The sequence below is a fragment of the Castor canadensis genome, chromosome 12 (genome assembly GCF_047511655.1).
Source record: "Castor canadensis chromosome 12, mCasCan1.hap1v2, whole genome shotgun sequence".
Lineage (NCBI taxonomy): Eukaryota > Metazoa > Chordata > Mammalia > Rodentia > Castoridae > Castor > Castor canadensis.
In genome coordinates, this window is record NC_133397.1 from 91,351,773 (window position 1) to 91,374,063 (window position 22,291).

General features: G+C 49.2%; 1 protein-coding gene across 1 annotated transcript; it reads left to right on the forward strand.

Annotated features, from left to right (window-relative positions):
• The first annotated feature begins 337 nt into the window (after window positions 1-337).
• Pou3f3 (POU class 3 homeobox 3) lies at window positions 338-3,387 on the forward strand. The gene has a single exon (XM_020153217.2). It carries the CDS (start codon window positions 383-385, stop codon window positions 1,877-1,879), a length of 1,497 nt encoding a protein of 498 aa, XP_020008806.2. The 5' UTR covers window positions 338-382; the 3' UTR covers window positions 1,880-3,387.
• The last annotated feature ends 18,904 nt before the right edge of the window (window positions 3,388-22,291 follow it).

Here is a 22,291-nt window from a genome sequence, read left to right on the forward strand (position 1 = left end):
CGACCCCCCCTGAAAGGGCTGGCCACGGAGCACGCCCCGAGAAGCGAGCCCCCCTCCCCAGAGCGCCGTTCCTGCTGCTGCTGCTGCTGCTGCTGCTGCTGCTGACCAAGGCCGGCCGGCGACCCCCGCGCCCTGCCGAGCGGCCTTGCAGCTGCAGCCGGGGGCCGCGGCGGCGGCGGCGGCGGCGGAGGCGGGGGCGGAGGCGGCGGAGGAGGAGGAGGCGGCGAAGGCGGCGGGGGCCCCGGGCGGGGGAGGAGGAGGGGGGAGAGGAGGCGGAAGGCGGGGGGGCGCGGCGGCAGCGGCGGCGGCGGCGGCCGCGGCTGCGGCTGCTGCGGCGGCGGCGGCGGTGGTGGCGGCGGTGGGGTGGCGGGAGCGGAGCGGCATGGCCACGGCGGCTTCTAACCCCTACCTGCCGGGGAACAGCCTGCTCGCGGCCGGCTCCATTGTGCACTCGGACGCGGCAGGGGCCGGTGGCGGCGGCGGTGGTGGCGGCGGCGGCGGCGGCGGCGGCGCGGGGGGCGGCGGCGGCGGCATGCAGCCCGGTAGCGCCGCCGTCACCTCCGGCGCCTACCGGGGGGACCCTTCCTCCGTCAAGATGGTCCAGAGCGACTTCATGCAGGGGGCCATGGCCGCCAGCAACGGCGGCCATATGCTGAGCCACGCGCACCAGTGGGTCACGGCCCTGCCCCACGCCGCCGCTGCCGCCGCCGCTGCCGCCGCCGCCGCCGTAGAGGCGAGCTCGCCGTGGTCGGGCAGCGCGGTGGGCATGGCCGGCAGCCCCCAGCAGCCGCCGCAGCCGCCGCCGCCGCCGCCGCAGGGCCCCGACGTGAAGGGTGGAGCTGGGCGCGAAGACCTGCATGCCGGTACAGCGCTGCACCACCGCGGGCCGCCGCACCTCGGGCCGCCGCCGCCGCCGCCCCCGCACCAGGGCCACCCTGGGGGTTGGGGGGCCGCCGCTGCCGCTGCCGCCGCCGCAGCAGCCGCCGCCGCCGCCGCGCACCTCCCGTCCATGGCCGGGGGCCAGCAGCCGCCGCCGCAAAGTCTGCTCTACTCGCAGCCCGGGGGCTTCACGGTGAACGGCATGCTGAGTGCGCCCCCGGGGCCGGGTGGCGGTGGCGGCGGCGCGAGCGGAGGAGCCCAGAGCCTGGTGCACCCAGGGCTGGTGCGCGGGGATACACCCGAGCTCGCCGATCACCACCACCATCACCATCACCACGGGCACCCGCATCCGCCACACCCGCACCACGCGCAGGGACCCCCGCACCATGGTGGCGGCGCGGGGCCGGGACTGAACAACCACGACCCTCACTCGGATGAGGACACGCCGACGTCGGACGACCTGGAGCAGTTCGCCAAGCAATTCAAGCAGCGGCGCATCAAGCTAGGCTTCACGCAGGCCGACGTGGGGCTGGCGCTGGGCACGCTGTATGGCAATGTGTTCTCGCAGACCACCATCTGCCGCTTCGAGGCCCTGCAACTGAGCTTCAAGAACATGTGCAAGCTCAAGCCGCTGCTGAACAAGTGGCTGGAGGAGGCGGACTCGAGCACTGGCAGCCCCACCAGCATCGACAAGATTGCGGCGCAGGGCCGCAAGCGCAAGAAGCGGACCTCTATCGAGGTGAGCGTCAAGGGCGCGTTGGAGAGCCACTTCCTCAAGTGCCCCAAGCCCTCCGCGCAGGAGATCACCAACCTGGCCGACAGCCTACAACTCGAGAAAGAGGTTGTGCGGGTCTGGTTCTGCAACCGGCGCCAAAAGGAGAAGCGCATGACGCCGCCCGGAATCCAACAGCAGACGCCCGACGACGTCTACTCGCAGGTGGGCACCGTGAGCGCCGACACGCCGCCTCCACACCACGGGCTGCAGACTAGCGTGCAGTGAAGGCCAGGGGCGCGCGAAGAGGGCCGCCGCCGTCGCCTCCGCAGCCGCCTTCAGCACCGCCGCCGCCCCTGCCGCCGCCGCCGCCGCCGCCGCCGCTGCCGCAGCTCAGACAGCCACCTGGGCCGCGGATTCACCGCCTCCCCTCCGCCCAAAGACAGGCATGCCCGCCCTTGGAGGAAAATACCATCGAGACACGAACCGAGGAGACTTTTTGAAGCATAGGAAGGAGGGACAAAAAAAAAATTGAAAGCATAATAAATACCCAGACTGTTTTATATACGTATATAACAAAACAAAACCGGAAAAGCAAAAGGGGGCAACCGTGAGATCTCGTTTATACTGTGGTGGTGTTTTGTCTTTGTTTTTAAAGAAGGGTGAAGATGCCTAATGCACCAAAACTGCACTCGTCAGGTGGGTCCTACCCTGAGATGTCCTACATGGTAGTGATGGACAGCACCTGCCTTGTCCCCCTCCTCTCCAAAAGAGAGAAAGGAGAGAGAGAGAGACCCCCTTTCTTCCACCTCCTCCAAAAGGGCTGCCTAAGAGATCCAGGGAAACTTTCTTTCCTGGGAGCAACCCGAAGAAAAGCAGAGGCACGGGATTTCATCAGGGTCTGACTGTGTGCTCCGAGACCCTGTTTATCTTGGCCATATTAAAGTCGTTTGGGAACAAATAAATCAACTATGAAATGGGGGAAAGGGGGAAAAAGTCTCCAGGAAAAAAAAAATTCACAGCTTCTGAAATTAACAGACTGAATAGCAAAGCCAAAAGAAAGCATCAAAGTAACTCTGGAAATGAGGTAGCAGAGGAGAGGAGAGGAGGGCGTCCGACCGGGAGTGGCGAGAGGCCCGGCCAGCCGAGTTGGGTGCCGCTAGGCTGCCAGGGAGCAAAAGAGGGCCCAGTCTTCCGAGGCTGCCCAGCGAGGCCATCATCCCCTGCTTTGCTGGCTGCCGTTCCGGGCGGACTATGCCTAAAGATTCCACCGCTAATATTTTTTTTATTAATATTTTTTATTTTTTATTTCTGGACTGACTCTCAGATAAAGGAATTTAGAACGACTGAGCACCAGCCGCTGCACTTCTCTTGACTTCTGTCCTCAATCCGTTGCCAACTCTGATTGAATGGGTGCTGTGGGCGTGATTATATAATACTGCCATTTCCAAGCAGTGTTTTTGGTAGGTTTTAATAAACAGACTTTTCAAAAGACGGCAATATAGAATTGTTAGATCCGTTGTTGATCTAAAAATATTTGCTTTATATTTTCATTAAATGACTTCTTTTAATATTTTATTCAGAATACTTATGAACTGCTGCAAAACGGTAATTTATTTTTCCCCAGATCTTGTATTACGTGTTTTTTTCAGACGAGCACAAATCAAAATGAAATGAAAATATGGACAGTTGTTAGGTAATAAGGGTATCTTTTGATGTGATCATTTGATTGTAATTTAATTTGAGTAGTGATTCCGTAAGAAGCTGATCGAGAAAATAAATTTGTTAGAATGAAATAGCCTGTGTCTGATGCGTAAACACTGTGTGGGAAGAAAAGAGTTTTCTAGAAAGTTTTTTTTTTTCCACTAACGCAAATCTTTAAGTAACAGCGTTAAGGAAGTAGAGCCGCTCCACTTACGGTATATTTGAAAATCTTAACAGGATAGGGATTACTGAAACAGCTGGCGCTGTAATATACTGGTCAATCCTTGTTAATCCATAAATTTCATGATATTTTCCTCTCCCTTAACTTTAGTAGGTGTCTTTTTAGTGGTTTTAGGTGAGGATGTCTATAAATACTAGCCCTTTTCTTGAAGATACCTGTGTTCTTTATTGGATGATTGAACTACATCAGCAGTAAGCATGTGACAACTGGTGCGGAATGGTTAATGTGCCCCCCCCAAGTTCAGCCTCTTTTTTTCTTCTTGTTCTTCAACCCCTGCATATCCCTATGTCGCCTTTCTTTTTTCCTAAAGACTAATCATTGTGAAGAATGCCTTATAAATCTATAAGATATTTTGATATCAACTACTTCCCATTAGTACTTACATGTCATTAAATTTAAATTATTAAGCTTTTGTTGTTTTTTGTTTTGTTTTGTTTTCCTGTATAGTTCAAAAATCCTGCTTTTGGTCCCTACTGCCTGCCACCATTGTGCTTACCAGCTCAAACTTCAGGCTGGCTGCTTTTGTTATTCTGTCTTTTCCCAGTCTAATTCTTTTTATCTTCTTTACTGATGCTGGGAGTTTTACCTTTTTAGGTCACTTTTTAGGTAAGCTCTCCAGAGTGGCTACATTTATCAAGTTAATGTATCAATATTTACAATGTGGGAAATGAAAGTGTAATGGTTCAGGTTGTAAGAATTAAAGACCCAAAGGCTCTCCTTGCTTGAGTCTCTACATATTTATTGTATGGATTAAAAAATAAAAAGTACTTAAGGGTGAGAAAGCAATGATTTTAGAGATGAATTTTCTTCCAGTCTCACTCAGCTGTCACTCACATTTTGCCTACTTCTCTCATCTTCATTCCCACTCCCTGTAATAGGGATGCCCGGTTAAAAAAATCCAGGAAAACTATGAGAGCAACAAGGAACAGTTATTTCTCCTAGACAGGTCCTGTGTCACTTTCATAAATCAAGCCCAGCCAGATGGCTGTGTATTGGGTTGCATTATTTTAAACACCAAATCATACTAAAAATCACAATCATTTTGATTTGTGAAATCTGAAAAAGGCTATATTTATTAAATAAAGAGAAGCAAAAAATGAAGACAAGAAACCACAATTTACTTTTTCCCCACCTTCTTGTTTTCTGTTTCTCTTGCTATTGTAATCTCTCTGCCCAGAGAATTTACAACCTGGAGTGGGGGTGGGGTGAAGGTCATTTTTTGAGGGTCTTTGGGGCAGGCAAAGGAGGTCTCCCTGGGATGCTAAGAATCGGGTAGGTTGTTTGTGTGTGGCATGTAAGATGGAGCCCTGTTTTTTTGTTTTTTTCTGCTGAAATAGTGTGCTTGATTAGACTGGGAGTGGGTCTATTTAAAATTTTAGGAGGTATCTGCTTACTTGATTCAACTGACAACAAAAGAGCTAACATTAGATTTCACACTGTTTTCTATTAAAAAAGCAACCTTTGCTGATTACTTTGGAAGAAGCCCTGATTTGGGGCAGCAGAGTAACTTCTAATTGGAGAAGCTGGGCAAGCAAACCCACTTCATTTCATTATTTTGTAATTCCTAAAGTGAGCTAATGCTTGGACTCCGGTGGTTTTTTTTTTTTTTAATCAACCCTTTGAATGTATTTACAAAATGAAATTCATGGTTGAAACACAAAAGAGAGGAGATATAACTGAGAGGTTTTGTGCTAAGGCTCATATTGTTACACATGTAAATAATGAAAATATTGTTATATATCACCAGATCTTTTTAATGAATTTGGTCATTGTGTTCCTTTGCAGCGCAAGAGTCTTGTGCTTCGTAAAGTACCCATTTGTTTCCTCCATTTCAGTCCACCCCCCTCCTCCCCTTCCAACCCAAAGGAAAGTGACAAAGTTCTGTTCCATCAGTCTGGCTCATCCCAAGCTAGGCCCATTTTTACTTGGTAGTCGCTGTGGCTCTTGATCAGTTGTCCAAGCCTTGGTCACCTCATTCACCCAGCCATCATCCCCTGCAAGTCTGTACAATAAATCACCCGAGGTGTATTTAAAATACTCACTTTGCTGTGCTTGCTCTACTTTTCCATTTTCTTTATACTCAGCCAAGGACTACTTCTTTGTTTCAAAATAGAACTGTCCATAATTGATCTTCCAGACTCCTTCTGCTTCCCTGTAGCCTCCTCTGTTTGCTCACTACCATGCTCATGATCTATTTTGTATGAATGGTTTTCAACAGAGAATAATTGGTTCTAATATTAAATGCAGTATATACTATTGATAGTTTTATCGATACGTGTAATATTTTAAATAATTTTAACAATTAAATTTGTTTTTTAAATTATATATATTTGTAAAGTATTTATCCTGTTGGAAGCAACAATATATTGTTGTATTTATTCGTTTATTTTTGTAATAAATGATCAACCTCTTCAAGCTAAATCAAAAATGACACTTTTATATACCTATAAAAATGCATTTTAAGAGATGGGCATATCTGCACCAATTTGTATGTAAATAGAGTAAGATCCATCAATAACTTGTAGCTTTCAGATCTAAATTGAAGGAAAAAACATTCTCTCCACATGGAGTGTAGTTTGCCCAAGTTCCAGGGTAATTAATCAACTCTAAAATGGATGCAACAAGTATTGGCACTGAATGAAGACCTGAAATTAGTTATTTAGGAGGTGGACCTGGTTTAGTTTTGTTTTAAGGCAGAAAGATAGAAACTAAAGAATTCTCTTCTTTCTTGAAATGCATGTGGCCAGCTGTAAGGATTACAGCGGTTACTATGTTTCCGTGATAAAACCCAATACCTACCTGCGCTCAGGTCTCTATCCTGAGGAAGAGAGTTGAAAAACAGTTGAGAGTTTGAGGCTATCAGTGACCCAGAGCAAGTGATGTAGGGAACAGTGGTGTTAGGTTTAAAAAAAAAAAAAAGATTCTCTTAAAATGGCTTTGAGTGGAGAACCCTTTTCTCCTGGTCCTGCTACTGACAGCACAACGTAAGAAATTGGTACAGGTGTTAGTGTTGTTCCTAGTAGTGATGCACGAAAGAAGTGTGGGGGCCATCTCTCTGGCTCTCCCAGTTCTGCAGGTCGCATGATCATCTCAGTTCCTCAAGGCCGCTGGTCTCAGGGCCTGAAGGTCACTCACGTGACCTCCTGGTGCGAGAGCCCCATGGTAGGCTTGATCTTGATTTCAATAAGGAAATCATAGTGCTCTGTGTTTACCTCCTGAACTTTCCAGCCTAGGAAAGGAAATAACGAGGAGTCTGGAAGAGCTGGGGGTGGGTGGGGGCAGCGGAGATAGCAAGAGGGGTACTTGTGTAATCAGATTCTTTGATTTTGTTAGCCTGGCTCATGGCCTATTAATTAGATTACTCTCTCTTTCATTCTTGATTTCACATCCGTGTTTGTTCCTGTATCCTAAAATGTGGGCGCGAGTTTGGCGAGCAGGAGCCTATGATGTCACTGCCGGCCAGCAGCGGCCGCCTGGCCTTCTGGTGGGCTGTGGGTTGCGTTCTTGATGAGTCCGCTCTTCCTCGAGGAAGAGTCGGCTCTGGAAGTGACCTCAGAGAGGTCTGGGAAGAGGGCAACAGGCATTCTCGCGGCCGCACAATGTGTGCGAGTGTGTGCGCGCCGCGTACTTGTGGGTGCGCGCGAGGCGAGGTGGACGTGGAAATTCGCAGTCTTGACTGAGAAGCCTTGGGGACTCTGGCGACTTGGTCAGGTGTACTGCCTGCCTCCAGTGCAAACCCGAGATCACAGGAGGCGAGCGGGAGGGGCCAGGCAGCCGGGCGTCACCAGCCGGCTGCTCTCAGAGAGGGAGGGCAGCTTTGCGCGCGGAGGTGGGGCAGTGGCGGTCGCCTTGGGGCGGCCGGGTCCCAGCTCGGCCCGGCACGGCCCCGCAGTCCGACGGTGGCAGCTGCTGCGGGTCCCACAAGTTGTTTTCCTCGTGGCGACCATTCAGCAAAACGCAAGATCCTTTCTCAAAGATTTAAATTTCGCGGATGAATTACCATACACTGGTTGCTTAGCAACTAAATTCAAGCAGGGCTAAGAATATGCAAGCTTTTTGTATTCTCATTAATAAAAATGCCACTCTGACACAGCAACCCGACTTTGGATCACTGCAACTTCTGTAAAAGCCGTAGGAGAATACAAACCGATCCTGCCATTTAATTACAGATCAAAATGGCTTGAAACGCGGTGTTTTGTTCATCTATCTTCCTAAAAGCTATGCAAAAAATAATAATAATAACGGCTTTCAAGAACAGTAGTAAATTTCCTTCTTTTTTTTTAAATGAAGTTGTCTATCGGGGTTACTGATACTTCTCGTGTGAAACCTTTGGAACAAGTTAAAATATCCTTTTTCGTCAACATTGTATTCTTCCCCCTAGTTCTCGCATCCTCTGATCGAGTTTCCCTTCGCCAGCCTAATAATAACTTTTATTGTTGTTATTGTTGCTGAAATATTCGAGTCATGTTAGCCCTAGAGACTAAAGGAGAGTTCCTAGAGTAATCGACAAACCTAGTGGCTGGAGAAAGCCCGAGGAAGGGAGGTACGAGCCAGGAAAAGTTCTCAAAGTTTCTTTGGAAGGCTGGGGTCCCTCACTTCCAGAGGTTGTGGCCGTAACTTTTTGAAAGGCGTGTAGGAAGTAAGGATAGATGTGACTGTCCCTTCCAGGACTGCGGATTTTCCGTCCTGGGGTCTTGCCTCTTCTGGGGGAATTTGGTTGCGGCCTCCCGCTCGGCAGGTCCTGCAGTTCCGAGGAGCTGACTCGGGTTTCTAAGAAATTCTCCTCTCTGCTGTTCTGGAGCCCTAGAGTCCTGGGGCCAGGGACAAAGTAAAGACAGAGCTGATCTCCTGACCCCCAGGGTCCTCAAAGAAGGTGGCCCAGCCGGGAGACCAGAGCTAAGATTTACTTGTACGGGGTGCGGAGCGGGGGAGGGGGGAAAACTTTGCGCCTCTTCCCAAAGGATGCCGCTCCTGGAGGGCGATGCTGGCTCAGAAAAGGGTTCCAACCGACTCCCTGTTGCAACAATCCGAATGGGGAGGAGAAAAAGAGGTCAGGGCAGAAGGGCCTAGTGCGCCAGCAGGTCTTAAGGAAGTCTAGGCAGCTGGGACTGCGGAGCGGGGAAGCAGGGGACGATGGCGGCTTTGTAGAACTTTTGGCCGCCGGACCCTGAGCGCCCTGCTCGGCGGTGGAGTTCTTGGATAGTCCCGGGCTCTTGGCCCGGGTCTCGGCTTCATGCGGGTGGGAAACTCAAGCCCCAAGCGGACGCCAAGGTGGGCTGCCTGTTGCCCACTCTGTCACAGGCGCCCCTGAGCCTCATCCAGTCCCAGGGACTGTGGGCCCCAAGCCTGCAGGGCGATATGGAGAAGGCCTTGTGTGGCTGAAGTAGCTTGGCAGTGCAAGGATACCCGCTCTGCTTCCAAGGCTGCCAAATGAGGCCGTGGTTAGCTTTAGAAAGATCCAAGGGCAAACGCGAAACCCCCAGGTTGCTTCCCATAACATTCTTAGGGGCCCTGCCCCAGGTCCCCAGAACTTTTGCAAATGCCGAAACTTTAGAAGTGATATGTCCCCCAGATGATCCTGACACTTCACAACTGACTCAATTTAAATGGACTTTTTTCTAGTGAGGACAAAAATAATAATGATGGAACTCAAAAAAGCTGTAAGTTGAACTATTTGGTATCTTACAACGTGCTCAGAGGCACTGAGAGTCCCCTTTCTCAGTAAAACATACATAATAAACAGGAAGCCATTTATTTACAAACACAATTGCTCTAGACAAGCCACATTCCATGTATGCAATTCATTAATGGAATTCGTTCCCTTTCCTCCCTTTGGAAACAGAATTTTAGCTTTTAAAAAAATAGCTGGAGCTTGTGGGAGGGCAAGGATAATAGTTTACCTGTTCCTTGAAAAAAGAGCAAGAATACCTGTCCAATTCCTGTCTGTGAAGATGTTAAGTTCTATAAAATAGCCTTCTGAAATGTATGGAAAGGTTTTTGTTTTCTTTTTGACTCTTCCCAAGTTTATTGACTGTGGTTGCTGTCACTGGCATTGCCCGGTGGAAATGTGCTGGTGATGTAACCCCAGGTGGTGCGTCCATACATGTGAACAAAACTAAAATTCAAGTAACTGGAGCTGGCCAAAAGTATATGAAAAGTATATGTAAAATGTCTTCAGTTGCCATAGTTTTGAAATGTCTGTGGAATGTGCCCATCGTATGGCCTCTTTCCTGAGACACGCTGTATCCAGGTAGAATGCTAGACATCACTTCCTAGTTACCAGGAGAGGCACGATCACTCACCTAAAGCCCTTTTTTAATCTGGGAAGTTTTCTCTAAATGAATCCCCTTGCCTGTAAGTTGACAGAGGGATGTTGATTGGGGGAGAGCAGTACTACTGAAGGAAGACCAAATGTGACTTCTCCTCCTCCATGTGACCTGGCAAGCAGTGAGTAAATGTGAAAAGTGCAGAACAGACCTGAGCAGTATCTGGAGCTTTGTAAGCTCCCACTACCAGAAATGGATACAAAGGAGGAAAAGAGTGACCACCATTGCTCATGTTTCATTATTGTAGCTACAAAATAATGGAGCATACACTGAGAAGGAAGCAGAAACATTTTTTTAATAAAACATTTTTTTTTAAAGAAGGACAAGAGGTGTTTTGATGAAGAGCTTCCCAGGGCAAACACACCTGAGTTGTGTCCTCCAGGATGGCCTCTCAGCAGAAGGTAAGCCCATTTAGCCGACTGGAACTTTACACACTGAAATAGAATAGATATTCATTTCAAAGGGTTCTCCTATGCAAGCACCTAAATGAAAGGTCCAAACCTGCCACCTCACCCTACCAGATCACATACTGCAATGTGAAGATGTGAGCAGGGCCCAGGCAGTTTGGTTCCAACTTACTCCTATACAGATCACACAGCAAAGGAGTTGATATTGCATTTATATCTCCAAGTTGAAAACTCACCTGCAGAGTTAAAGACAAATTCAGTAGATCCAATCAAAGTATAATATCACCCCCAAAACTAACAAAATGAAAATAGTATTCTTGGTTTGAGAATCTTTGGGTTATAATAATGGAAAAGTCATCAGGAAACAAAATAACATCTCCAAACTATTTTTAATGGGCAGTTTGAAAGATAAATCTTTCAAATTTCAAAATTGCAGGTCTTCCAGGACCTATTGAAGAGTTGCCTTGAATTTTTTTTTTTTTCCTTCAGTGCTAGGGATTGAGCCCAAGGCCTTGCACACATGCTGGGCAAGAGCTCTACCACTGAGCTACATTCCCAGCCCTGTCTTTACTGCTTTTTAACTTGAGAGGTATGTTCTGCAAGTAGCCTTGAGTTCAAAGAAGTCTGGGGGAGTGTGAGTGGTAGTTACTCAAAGGCACCAAGCAACCAGCACCTGAAATGGGCTTTCTGCTTTTTAACAAGGAGGGGCTGACCTGGGTCAGCAGTATTTATATATGTACCTGGTCCCACAGGCTTTCCTTGGTGTATCTCAGAGGAGGGCCTGTGGGACAGGGAGTGGAAGTGAGGGTAGAGAGACCAAAAGAAAGATCAGTTACCTCACCCTCTTTGTTCCTGGGCCTTGAACTGGGGCTTCAAGGCTGGGAACAAAGGCCCCAAGGGAATGAAGCCTCCACTTCCATTTGCATCACCCTGACACCCACTACCTGAACACCAAGTGCTAGCTGATTTGGGGCAAAATGATAAGTTGAGCAATCTCTGTGTGAGTGTTACATAGCGTTCAGAGCACTATGCCAGGAGAGGTGCACACACTTGCTTTTCTCCAAATGCAGGCAGAAAGGCCTGGAAAGAAGCCATGAAGACAAATTAAATAGAAAGACTGTGTAACTACACATAATAACACACACGTAAACTGGCAGGCATGCAAACAGTCATATTTCCACCTTCTGTGTGCCAGAGCATCCTTCAGAGATCCTGCCTAAATTAAAGCTGTACCTTGACTAAGGAGGAGTCACACTTAATATGGAGACTGGAGGGAAGGCAACTGTACGCCAAAATACTGGGACTTAGTTGCGGGTAACCAGTAGGAGCCAGGTTAGTACAGACCTGTTCCATCCTCAACCAGTACTTTCTATCAGAATCCTCAAATCCTTACCGGGGAGGGCAAGCTACTTATTCCTCCTTGAGACCCGCCTTCCCACCCCAGTCCCCCTGCGGTGGCAGAAGAACAACCCATTCATCAGCACCCGGGTTGTGCTGCACTGCAGTAGCTAGAGGTCACATCCAGAAAGCCCGTTTTTGTTGTTGTTGTTTTCAGGCAAAACCTGGCCCCAAAGATGCAGGCCACGCAAAACGTGTTTATGTACCTCAGACCTGCCCCAGATTGCAAGCTAGAAGCAAGTGTCTTGCAGGAGAGGTCCTGGCGCAGGGTAGTTCATCCCAGGCAGGTCTCCGGTGCCCAACCCTCTCTACAGGGGTATAAGGGAGACGAACAGAGGCACCCGAGAGCGGGAGCTGCTGGAGGCGCGCACGCAGACAAAGCTGTAACAAAGGCTTCGAGCAAAACTACTACCAAGGATCTTTAAAGGATCACACACCTTGCAGGCGTGTCCCTAACTCCCAGGACACAGGGTGATGATCCACACACACACACTCCTCCCGGCTCGGTAAATGTGCGGGGAAAGGGGGAGTCAATGGTGCGGGACTGCTGCGGGGCGCTCAACCTCTGCTCCTGCTCTTCCGGCAGGTCTGGGTGTGTGGCTGCGCCTGGACCCTCAGGCCCTGCTTATGGCTGTTCCCCAGGCTGCTTAGTGAGGCAGTGGCCTTGTTGGGCAACATGCCTCGCCCTTGGTTGGCCCCGGGAAGGTCGCGAGCTGCACACTGGCCAAGAGACACAAGCCTCCCTGCTGGGCGAGAGGAACAGAGCTGGAGAGACAGCTGGGAGCTCGTGGGGTTGGAGGGGTTTCTGAGTCAGCCTGGCCTTGACTGGGAAAGGAAGCAGGCGCTAGGGAAAGGATGCCCCCGTGACACACGGTAGGGCGCTCACCAGGCTAGGTGGTCTTTTCACAGCCGTTAAGCCTGTGTACTCTGTCTCCTTCGCCCCCTCCGGAGCTCACCAAGGATCCCGATTTCTCACCCCCATTCCACTCCCGCCATCGCCACAGAACCCTGGGAGTGACCCTGAGCTTGGGAGCAACCATGGTCTCCAGCTGGGGATTAAGAATTGGTGCTTCAGCACTGGGAGAAGGACAGAGTTGAAATCAATGTTGGGGAAAAAAAAAGAAAGAAAAGAGGAAAAAGGCGGGAGGGAGGAAAGGAATAAGGGGAGAAAGGGTAGGAGGAAAGAGAGACCCTAAAGACCCTTCACGCCTACTCTCCCATCCCCGGGTTGCGAAAGCTTCAGAAGCAACGACCTCCAGCTCCCCTGGTCCTGCCGGTATTGGTGGGAGAAGCCCTGCTCCGGGATTTGAGGGCCCAGGAAGGGCTTAGAGCCCAAGAGGAGGGTAAGGAGAAGGTTAGAGTTCAAGTTCAGGTCTGTAGCAAGGACAGGAACCCGTCAGACACAGATGGAACTCACAGTCATAGATGTCCTTCCTCTGGTGAAGAGGTGAGGACACAACCTCCATAGAGGGTTTGATGCGGTTGTAAAATAAGGTCAGTTATGTCCCTCTACTTCAAAGTGTTCCCTTTCTTTAATTCAGGGAATGGATGTCCAGAGGGATGGCTTCAGACCCCGTTTCCACCTGTGGGCATCCCCCAGCTAAGCCTCCTAGCCTCCCCCAGGCCCCCAATCCCAACAGCTGCTGAAAACCAAGGTCTGTCCACTGGCTTCAAACTTTCAGGCCAGACCTCCAGACTTCTCCCCACTTCCCTCCAACCCCAGCTGGCCTGGGCTGGGCTGAGTCTCCCACTCCACAAATGGTCCCACCATGGGGCCTGCTAGAAATTCCATCCAGTCCATCAGTCCTGCTTGGTGGAGATTTTGGGAGGCATGCAGTGACATCAGCTCCTACCCCTAGCTACATACAAGTGCAAATGAGATGCATTTGGACTGAGCAGTCCACTGTATTTTGTGCAGCTTAATGTAGCTATGTATTGTCAATTCTTCTAGTCAAGAAGAATTGCAGAAAAAAAATTTAAAGATTTTGCCTATGTGGTTTCCCACTACAATTCCATACAAGGAGCTGGATAAGGGTGGGGACAGTGAGACTTGCTGACATTAACATTATATACACCCTCCTAAAATGCAACCTTAAGACACAAAGAAGACAGAGAAAAGAGGTAGAGTAGGGTATTGCTGCTGACTAGATACGCTGATGAGATTTGGGGGACCCTGGCTAGGAAAAGTTTAAAGCTGTAAATTTTCTTTTTAGGAAGCAAACTCGTTTACACTTACTTAGGGTTCTGAGGACTTATCAACCTTCTTCTTTCCTCTACCGATATCCTAAACAATGGGTGAGAGACATCTGCAGGGTGTTGAGGGCACCCTAGGAACAGAAAGGTTTTCTAACGTGGGAGACCCTATCTGGGGAAGAGAGTGTTTGCCTTTCCTCTGTATATGACTTTCAAGTGAGTTGCAAACTGAGGAGAATCCAGCTCTCCCATCTTCTCTGTGTACTGACAAAGCAGATCCTCTCAGACCTCAGTGATGTGGCCCTCCTAAGAGGAGGAGATCTTTCTTATAGCACAGAACCCTAGAACACCCAGCAGGACAGCCAGATTGAACCATAGACCCAATAAACCTAGGCCCAGCTCTATGCTCCACCCTCACCCTTCCCGGCTCCTGGGACGTCTTATCTCAGGCTTCCATGCAGCTGACCCAAGGAAAGAGAAGAACTGAATTACTGAATTTTTCCCACTAGCTTCCCCAGCCCAAACCACTGCACCTCCAGGCTTAGTGATTTACAAGCCCAAAACTGGAAGCTCTTGGGGGAACACTGTCCCAGCCTCTTGCCCCCTCTTTCATGGAGTTCTCAGGGCCAACAGATAATTTGTTCTCAGGGTGCTTAGGGACAGAAGGAAATTTGCTGTTGTCATATGACGCTCACCTGTTAAGATCTGCCTCTGGGGTCAGCAGCCCACTTAAAAAGGCAGTATTAGCTTTACTTTCAGGACTCACTGTCCTATGTAGGGCCTACATAAGTTATCAATAGCCCAGGACAGGCAAAAGAAGCTTGTCCCTAGGGACCATAGGATTAAGAGTGAAATACTCCAGGCCCACCTCACTTAGGTGAGGTTTGGGGACCCTTGGGGTGTTGCAGATGGAGGATTCAGTCCTTCCTTGCTGAATGCAGGTAGCTCCTGGCTGGCCTGAGGTAGGTGATGCCCCAGGCAGGGCAATTAGCTCACAACATAGAAATGTGGAGGATATCCATGTGCTTTGCACGGAGAGAAGAGACCATCGAGTGCTCCAAGACTATCAAAACCTTTAGGGCTGCTGAGCACAGCACCCTGCTCATCCCAAGCAGCTCAGGTGTCTGCCATGCAGCCTGGGCATCTCCATGCCAGCCTGGCAAACGCATAGGAACCAGATGTGTGCTACTGCTGTGGGCTTTCACACGCACACACACACGCACACGCACACGCACACACAGGAGACGACGTGCTGGGCAGATGTTCCAAGCAAGACAGGCTTGAAGTTCTTTGCCCCAAAACACTCCAAATGCTACAGAAGGCCAGGATGGAGGGAAGAGCCATGACACTGAGGAGAGGCTACCAGGGTGGAGATGAGCTCCTGGTTCTTCCAACTGCCCCTTCCTTAGTCTGCCTGCTTCCTGGTGGCAGAAGAGCCCCGGAGAGCTGCCCCTTTTCCTTCTTTTTGGGGACTCCAACAGCAAGGTATTCCTTCCTTCCTCCCTCCATGCCTCCTCCTCCCATCCGGGACTGAGCATGGACTTCCATTTGGGATCACAAGAAGTTTATCAATAAAGAGGCAAAGACAGGAAGTGAATCATCTTTAGCAATAAATAAACCGAGCCACAAAGGAGACTTTGAACAATAAACTATTCCTGATAACCTTAACTTTTTCAAACAGTCACTCAGTTTATGATTGCCAAGGCCATTTCAACCCATGAGCAAAAAAAGAAAATTTTAAATGTGGACCAAATTCCTAATTTCTCCTTCGCTTTCTGGTGTCAGCATCTTTCACTTCCTCACCTCCCAGCATCCTGATAGCTATTACTTCATCTGAAGAGTTAAAACACTTCTAGGGTTTTCAGCAACACGAGTAATTGGAGAGAAAACGACCCCCACCCTTCCCCAATTCCACATCCAAACCAAGTATGTTGTAACCACCATCATCAATTACACTTTGCATAACTTGACAGGGTCAGAAATGAAGACTCCATTATTTACAGAAGTAGCAATAAACTTTACTAAAAGAAACAGATTCAACATTGACCGTGGGTATCTACTCCTTGAAAATATAATCTCTTTAGTACCTCATTTTGGGGAGAAGAATAATGTAAAAAGTCTTAGGTAGCAGAATTTTAAAATAGTTTGATTATCTTCACCAGCTTTAGAGTCCTTAACTACAATCATTTGTAATAAAGTCGTTAATAGTCATAATTGGTATTTAATTGCTTGATCTGATTGGTGCTTTATTAGTGACCCGATTTAGTTTCACGTGGAAGTACAGGTGGTCGGCCCACAGTCGCTAAAGGAAGCTAGCCATTTGCAGGCAACTTTTTCCAGCAGAAGGCAAAGTACTTTTGCTATATTTGCAGACATGTGTCTCACACATTTCCACACCCACCCCCCTGCTTTTTTGTAAACTAAGAATAAACATTACAGATCTGGGTTTTAATTTCTCCAGATGAATTCATAAAGTACCTAGGAAATGTGTGTGTTACAGAATTGAGGACACATGGCTGCTGTTCACACTCAAAGCCGAAAAGAAACTCTATGCAAAAGAAGAAAGAACTAATCGCTAGTGGGTTCACGTATATAAGCAAGTTCACTTTATTCCTTCGCAGGAAGAGGGTCAGCGGCGGCGAGCGAAAGTTCCCCGGGTTTTTGAAGAGGGACTAGGCGAGGCCAGTCGGCCCTTCTCACACGCAGATGCCTGGGCTCTGGGGGCTTTGTGACCTCTTTTTCTTCTTCACCCCACCCCCATACACACACATACACACACTTCTTTGCTCCAGGGACTTGGTCCCAACCTGGATTTTCCTTTCAAAAACCTTCCAAGGACTCCCTTGGCCAGGGTGCCCTACTCAGGCTGGCTTCGCCTCGGCTCTGCTCCTCCCCTGCCCGCTCCCCCGCGCTCTGGACTCACCCGGCGCGGTCCGTCCACTGCATACCCAGACAGGAAACCGGCCTCTTTCGGGGCAACATTTGAAACCCCATTTTATCAACACCATCAAAGACCACAGCGCACACTTGGGTCTCTGAGCTCCCGAGCCCGCTTCTTGCAGAAATCTGGCTATGGGGGAAGGGCGCCAGGGGCAAGAAATCCTGCCTCCAGCCGCGATTTCAGCTTTCTTATGGAAATGAACGCGACGGCCCTCTCGCCCCGAGCCCGGCTGTCGGTCCCCAGCCTCCTTCTGCTCACCGTTTCCTCCCGCAAACTCCCACCCTCCCGGTTCCCAGGTTCTCGGCTCTGGATGAGCTCGGGGTGCGTCCCGGCCCTCCAAGCGCGCGGGGACCCGGGGCCGTGGGCTCCCCTCCGCCCGGCCAGCCGGCTGGCGCGCCACATGAAATATTCATAGGAATCGCTACTTCCTTAAAGGAGAACCTCCCGCGCGGGAAAGTTCACAGCCAAGGGGACTCACAAAGGAAGGGCTCCCTGGGTTCCTGCTGGTCTAGAGGTGCCCTGAGGAGACGCATCCCTGCTGTGCTTAGACCAACCCGGGAGGAGAGGATGGGGCGGGGGAGGGAAGGGGACGACTGCGATCACCTATCTCCAAGTCACTTTTCCTGGAGAGTGTGGAAGAAGTGAACACGGTGGTAGAGAGAAAGCTCTCTCATCGTTTATTTTTAAATTACTGGACGCTTCTGGCTCTCCGAAGTCCCCCAAGAGCTTTTTGGTTTTATTTTATTTCAATTTTTAAAGGGAAGTGGTTTGACTTCACTCGAGGCTCCACGGGCATTGGGGGCGAGAAAGTTTGCCTTCAACTGTTGGAAATCCGCCCGCAGTGAGCTTATAATACTTCGCACGGAACAATTTCATTGGAGCAGTAACAAAACCTGCACCTGCCCCGTTCTCTTTAAAAAAAAAAAAAAAGAGAGAGAGAGCCGGGGCAGCTGCGGAGCTGGGGCGACAGTCAGGTGGGGAACGCGGCCCGGATGTGCGCGTCCGCAGGCTGCCGTCTGCGCCCCGCTTCTCCACTCCGCATCCCTGGCTCCTTTCCTCCCGCGCACCGCGTTAACCAGCGGTCAGCGCCGGCTTCTGTCGCCGAGCGTGGCCAGGACCAAGCAGAAGTGGGACAGCTAGAGTTCCCGGTCCGCATATCCGTGGCCCTCTCCGGATCGCGTCCTAGCCCGCCCTGGCTGACCCGTGACCCGGCTAAGCGTGGTGCCAGGCGACGCCCGCGCCCCATGCCTAGCCCCCGCGTGCACAACCCTCTTTCCCACTCCCACCCCCCGGTTCTTTTTGTTCCCGGCCGGGAACACTTTCGCAAGTGGTTAGAAAGTCTTGAGCGCCATCTAACGGAAGCAGCAAAAAGTTGACGCTGGGTGTAGGTTAGGACCTGAGAGGCTCCCAGTACCAGCGAGGAGGGTCCTTTCCCACATTCTCTCCCCCCACCGCCCGCACTACCATTACCAAGCGCGCGCGCACACACACACACACACACGCGCGCGCGCGCGCGCGAGCGTGGGATCTCTGGAACCACTCGAAATTAACCTTCCCAGAACCCGGGAATAGCACCCCGCCTGTCCGCCCAGGGACCCTCCCCTGTGCTCCTGCCTTCCTCCTTTCGGTATTCCCTCAGGTACATGAGGAAAGGATCGTCTTGCATCTGCCTTAATAGGACTCTGGTGTCCTTCACGTTCTATCTCATTTTCATTTTGGCCTGTGATGGGAAAATCTCAAGAAGCTTGAGCAGGTGCACCTGCTTTCCAAAGGAACAGCCACTCAGTGAGGGGGACTGCAGACAGTTTTGAGGAGACAGACAAGTGATAGAAGCTGGGAAGGGAGCCTCCGTCTCTTGAGGGTTCTGGGTCAATGTGAGAGCCAATGGTCATGGGAGGGCCAAGTTGGCGCTCTCCTCAGGCCAGGGGACCTTCATAAGTATAGGGAGGTAGCAGAAGAGCTGGCACCCTTGACCAGCTCAGAAGCCAGTAAGAGAAGAGAGAAGAGGTGCCAGGCTGCCCCAAACCACCCTTTCCTCATATCCCACAGCAGCCAGGGGCTTAGCAGTGTGGTGGACCTGTTTCCATGCCTCAAAGCAAAAGTCCACAGACACGAGGGTGGCTGGCCCTGGTGATCCTGGAAGTCTGTGATGGGGTCTGGATTCCAGGAGAACGCTCTTGCTCTCACCAAGGGAGGGTCAGAGTTGCAGAGGACTTTGAGACCTTCTGTTTGCCTTCCTGTGGGGGTACAAAGGAGATTATAATACCTGCTCCTCCTCTATCATGGATGTTCTAAGATACAAACATTTTTTATTGTGGTAAAATATACACAAAATAAAATTTAACATTTTTACTTTTTTTTTTTTTTTGCAGTACTGGGGTTTGAACTCAGGGCTTGCACCTTATGCCACTTCACCAGCCCTTTCTTTTTTGTGATGTGGTTTTTTGAGATAGGGTCTTGCAAACTACTTGCCCAGGCTGACTTCCAAACCACCATCCTCCTGATCTCTGCCTCCTGAGTAGCTAGGATTCCAGGCATGAGCCACCAGTGCCGGGCCCATTTTTACTCTTTTTAAGTATACAGTATCATGTGCACTTACATTGTTGGCCAAACATAACCACCATCCATCTCCCGAGCTTTTTCACCTTGCAAATCTAACTCTATACACATTAAATAATTCCCATTTCCCTTCACACCCAGTCTCTGGCAACCACCAAATTCTATGAACTTGACATCATATTAGTAGAATCATACGATGTTCATCCTTTTGTGACTGGCAAACTTTACCTGGCATAAAGTCTTCAAATTTCTTTCATGTTGTAGCATGTGTCAGAATTTCCTTCCTTTTTAGTGCTAAGTAATATTTCATTATATGTGTGTACCACATTTTATTTATTCATTCACCTAATAATGCATTCTTGCACTACTTCCACTTTTTTTGGCTATTCTGAATAGTGCTTCTATGAACATTGGGGGATATTGGAACATTGGAGGAGCAGATACCTCCTCATGTTCTTGCTTTGAATTCTTTTGAGTGTATACCCAGAACCAGGATAACTAGATCCTATAATAATTCTATTTTAAAATGTTTGAGGACCCTCCATACTGTTTTCCACAATAGTTGTTCCATTTTACATTCTCACCAACAGTGCATAAGGGTTTCAATTTCTCCATATCCTTCACAACACTTGTAACTTAAAAAAAAAAAAAACAAGTAATATGTTTCAGTTGTTACAAAGTACCTCATTCAGTTTTGTAACTTTTTTTTTTTTTTTTTTGGCTTTCTGAGACAGGGTCTGGCTATGTAGCCAGAACCTGTGATCTCCCTGTTTCCTGTGTGCTTGGGATTATAGGTATGGATCACTAGCCCGAGCTGGAAAATTTTTTAAAGTGTAAGTATACAAACATAAGGAAATGACACTAACAAGGCACATTTTCCACAAACTTTAACAAAGCAGAAATACCCTGATAACTATTTCAAATCATTCACCTTCAATTTTTGATTTCAGATCTAGAAACAAGAAGAGGAGGAATGACTAAGGTAGACCAGCAAACAGAATTAACTTTTATTTATTTATTTATTTATTTATTTATTTATTTATTGCAATACTGTGGTTTGAACTCAGGGCTTACACCTTGAGCCATTCCACCAGCATGTTTTTTTTGTGTGTGTGATGGGTTTTTCAACATAGGGTCTCATGAACTATTTGCCCAGGCTGGCTTCAAACCTCGATCCTCCTAATCTCTGCCTCCTGAGTAGCTAGGATTACAGGTGCCCAGCCAGAATTAATATTTTTTTGATGGTCATATTTTGGTCTCTCATTCTAATCAGAAGCCAGATAATTATGGAAATATATTATCAGTGAGCCCAGTTCCTTTCTTTGTTTCTAAAAGGAGACCAGAGAGTAATCCTCTTTTAGGTAGAGAGGAGAGAAAGAGAAAAAAAAGTTACTTGTCTTCTTCCTGGATTCTTTGATGTATTCAAATTGAAATTGAAAGAGACTGCTCCTGTCCCTGACATTGGCTGTGTGGGTACTGTGGAAATCTTTGAAGTCCTTTTTCCTGGAAAAGAACTGGGAAACTGCAATGCTAGGGACTGTGCATGCAGAGGGTGCCCTTCTGCACTTGAGTCCCTGGGCACAATGTCCTCTCCCTTCCTGCATGGCAGCATTTATCACAACCTCATGCCAGCCTTATTTAGTATTTATATGTAGTGTGTCTACAAAGTGCCCAATTATCCTTTCATTTTTCCTTTTTAATATTAGTTATTCCCTTGTACACCCGGGGAGAGAGGTGAGTGTTTTTATTTCCCACATGTTAAGGGAAAGCATCAAGAGTGGGCACAAAATAAGCAATGGAAACAGCTGTGGTGACGGGGTCATGGCCGAGGCTCCCAGCCTGGGCTGTGACTTGGCCCATTGAACTACACTGTTCTTTCATCTGACAGGATGGTTGGCACAGGATGGTGATGAGAGAAACCAGAGCAGCAAGCCTTGGCAGGGACATGGACCTCCCTTCTGCCACTAGGCCAACTTTGCTACTTGCTGAACTGCAAAAGTTCTGTGGGGTTTTTGCTCTTCAGGGTTTCAGGGAGTGTGGAGGAAGGGCCGGGAGCCCCCTTTGAGCATGTGGTCATGGAGGCAGCTCCCGGCACCTCAGCTCCAAGCATTTGTCTGACCCTCCCCTTTAATTGCTGTGTCTGCTCCCCAGAGAGAAGAATGTGCTGCATGTCAGAAGCTCTGTAACTTAAGACAAAAGAAAAAAACCCGTGGCTGTGGCACACACACGCACACACGCACACGCACGCACATGCACACACACGCACGCACACACATGCACACTCACACACACACACACACACACACACACACACACAGTCAGTCATTTCCTCTTCCCTTGTTAAAGCTACTTCCAAGAGAAAGAAAGCCTTCTGGGGGCCCTGGGACCCGGGGACCTGTCAGCATTCTGAAAGTGCTTTGGAGTACTTGGATCCAAGCCATTTGTTTCTAGAGAGAATCATGTTGGGTAGGAGCTTGCCTTTTCCATTTGCAATGGCTTATTAAATATAAGCATCTCTCTTCTCTCTGTTTACTGAGTGATTAGGTCTCCTTCCAACTGACCCTGCCAGGGGAGATAGCCAAAGTGGATCCTTAACACACAGTTACCCTGCAAAATGTCTTTCCCAGAAACCCCAAGACCACAGGCAGGACCCTGCGGTTCTTTTCTGGGTCTTGTTTTTATAGTCATAGGGAGGCTGTCCACTGACAATGAGTGGAAGTGCTCTAATGCCGCCCAGCTCCATCAGAGTCACAGAGCAGACAGATGTAGAATCTGTCTGAGACAGAGGCAAGCGAGTGGCATGTCCTGTGCATGTGGCCTGGCTGGGAGGCTGCAGCCTCTAGAACCATTCACTGTCATTGAACCTTTTCTAAGTTGCACAATTACCCTTTCTTCAAAGGACTGTCCTGTCCCACAAGGACAGGACAAAGG